Source organism: Pyxicephalus adspersus, chromosome 8, assembly GCF_032062135.1.
Source record: "Pyxicephalus adspersus chromosome 8, UCB_Pads_2.0, whole genome shotgun sequence".
NCBI classification, from domain to species: domain Eukaryota; kingdom Metazoa; phylum Chordata; class Amphibia; order Anura; family Pyxicephalidae; genus Pyxicephalus; species Pyxicephalus adspersus.
The window spans coordinates 1,785,050-1,788,206 of NC_092865.1; the positions used below are offsets into that span (position 1 = coordinate 1,785,050).

Sequence of the window (3,157 nt, forward strand, 5' to 3'; positions counted from 1 at the left end):
AGGTCCTGATTCCTCTATATAGATAGAATTGTGGGGTCACCAACAGGAGTTCCTGACTTTCCCATATAGATAGAATAGTCTGGAGTATCACAGAGTCATAGCAGAACGAAGGATCATTTTTGTATGGTGATGCATTGATTGGCATGCTGTACAATGCATTGTGTAGAGCAGTGTAAAAGATGCATGTGATATACGCAGCTCATGCACTTCCAATACGGCTTCATATCAGATTGATGTGTTTAATACCTTGTAGCCTTTCTGCTGATCTAAAGGTAACAATCATTCTAACCACCACTCCACATACTACATACAAAGTAGATTTAGTGACCACTGGGGATCATTCATAAAAGTGGCAATGGGGTCAGATAATCACTTATGAATAAAATTACCAAATTAGCACCAGAGTGCCTCTTAATAATTTAGCCTAATAGTTTATTAATAACATATTTATAAGCTTTGATTAGATTTATAAAAACATTCAAATTAATTTGTGGTTATGATATATTGATAAGTCCTTTGTATTATATGAAATTGCCATTGTTACAGTGCCGGTTTGTAGACAGTGGATGATCACCAATCAGAATCAATGTGGAAAGTTCAATCTGATTGGTGGCTTTAAGGAACATGTAAGACCTGTGGTGAGAGGATCTGGAAGATTCCATTCTGGGGTTCCCAGGTCACCAGATGGATGTGGGGTGAATTGGTGCTTTACAGAAAACGTCTGGATGAATCAATGGCACCATGTGCCCCTTTCACGGTTTCACTTTCAGCTTGGACTGGAGAGTTCCTTTACCTCCAGCACAATGCTCCTTGGATTTCAGAGCAGAGTGACCAAAATGATGAATAATTTGCAGCTTCCAAGATTCTGAGTTCCATATGCACCACCATGAGATAATGAATGAAATGCAGCAATGCACAAAATACCGCATGATAACCAGGCCTGACCAAAATAGCCACCGGCTCCCTCCAGACACCCGATTGTTGTGCCAATACTGCGCCTGATATGTTTGTGCCGCCGACCTTTTGTCGAATCCCTCCACCCATGAAATTACAGCGTGTATAGAAAATGCAATAATGACATTTAGGTCATTAAATAGCTATTTACCCTCCTGGAGCCTCTGCACGATTTTCGATTATTTCGGCGAAAGACGTTTGCTGATGCGTTCTGCAAGGCTCAGTGCACATCCTGAGGAACCATTGGATGAGTCACACGCCGTGTATGGGGAATATGGGGACAATTTTGGGCATTACATGCAAATTGCTCTTCTTGGAAGCAAAATGACAGCAAAGAGGCTGAGAACTTCTCACATTAAGACATAATTTGCTGTGAATGCTCCGGTGTAAATGATGGGAATGTCGGGGTTTTTAATAAGGAGAAAAGAGGCAAATCTTTTGGAAGGATGAGAATGTCATTGATGGTGTAACGCATGATACCGGCTTGTTTAGAAAGCAATTTCAGCTGCTTGTCAAGTTGGGATTCTCATTATTTTTGCTGCAAAATTGCAATTTTCACCACGGTGGTAATCCTTCTTGCCATGGTGCATCATGTTACTTCTGCCAGCCTGCCTTCGCACTGCCCTCTGGTGACTGATCACAAAACAGCAGCAATGTCCTAGGATGAATTCTTTAGTTTTCTATGATCATTTATTTATATAGTGCCAACATAAACAGTAGCGCTGTACAGAGTCCATAGTCATGTCTCTAACTGCCCCTCACTGTAGAGCCCATAATGTAATGTCCTTATCATAAGCCATTTTTTGTAACTTACCATAGCATTGTGTTTCGGATTTGGGGTACTTGGAAAAAATTCTCATGAACTCAAAGAACATACAAACTCCATGCAGACAGTGTCTTGGACACAATTGGGAGTTCTAGCCAATGTACCACCCAATGATGACAAGCAATCAGAACAATTTCCACCATTGTAATTCTTCTGTCTGTGTCTGCAGCTAACTTGGCCTCCACAGATATCATGTTCCTGGTGTGCTGCGTCCCCTTCACTGCCACCCTCTACCCACTGCCCAGCTGGGTGTTCGGAGACTTCATGTGCAAGTTTGTGGCCTATTTACAACAGGTGAGTGCCAGGTGTGCGGAGGGGGGATGAGAGCTGCCACAGGGCTCTTTATGTGGTCCACCTGCCCAACATTGAGATTTCAGTGTAGACCCAAAATGTGACCTAAAAAGGGGAGATTTCTGGAGTTTTAGGGATGATTTACTGTATTTTGGGGTCAGAGAATGTAAATGCACATTGGGAAGGTAACAAAAAGGGAAAGATATTTATTCAGAGAGGAGCCTGATTATAGGATGGACGTTTATTGTGTATTCAGTGGATCGAGGAGAAAGGAATAAAACAATCACCATAGAGAGATAGAAGAGATTCTGGGATTGTCGTTCCTAATATGACCACTGGGGGCACGCCCTGGATCCACTCTGTGTAGTCATGTGATCATTGGACAACCTATAGAAAGTTTTGATTTTTACAACATATTTGAATAAATTTAGATCTTCAAACAAAGTTTAGCAATACATACTGGAATAAAAACTAAAATGATCAATAGATGTAATGGTATGCTGTGAAAAAGTAAGTACATCCTCGGCACCATAAACAGGTATTGCCACCAGTATCTTACCAATCAAAAATCCTTCAGTTACAAAATGTTTGTGGGTTTTCTTCCCTTCTGATCCTATGACAACATTTCAATGGGATTCAAATCGGGACTTTCAGGTGACCCATTAATAGCTGTCCTTTATTTTCCTCACTGGTTCTACTTCCAATCATTATTGTGTTAACATTCATTTCCACTTCATCTTCAGCATTTGGACATGTGACTAGGGATGAGCCAGAACGCCTCCAGCATTAGACTTACAATGGTTCTGTGAAATTTCGGCAAACCAATTTCACGAAACCATTGGAAGAGGAAATTAAAACAGGAGGATTCCCAAAACTGCATTCAGCCCTAGGAGTCCCCGGGGAACTAGAAGTTAATTAACTGTAGTGCAGCGGTCACCAACCTTTTTAGGTCCGCGGACCACTAAAACGGCCAGCTCCCGACCGCGCATGCACGGGGAGCCGGTTGTCACTCAAAGAAGGAGAAACCTCCCCCGGAGTGACATCATTATGACATAACCCCGCCCACTCTGTGCAGGGACACAGCCC

General features: G+C 42.2%; 1 protein-coding gene across 1 annotated transcript in view; it reads left to right on the plus strand.

Annotated features, from left to right (window-relative positions):
* Nucleotides 1–3,157, plus strand: part of LOC140337097 (G-protein coupled receptor 54-like) — a 16,840-nt gene that overhangs the window by 10,232 nt on the left and 3,451 nt on the right. Inside the window, exon 2 of the mRNA XM_072420639.1 lies at nucleotides 1,950–2,085. Coding sequence (XP_072276740.1) covers nucleotides 1,950–2,085 — 136 coding nt within the window. The remainder of the gene's footprint in view (nucleotides 1–1,949; nucleotides 2,086–3,157) is intronic.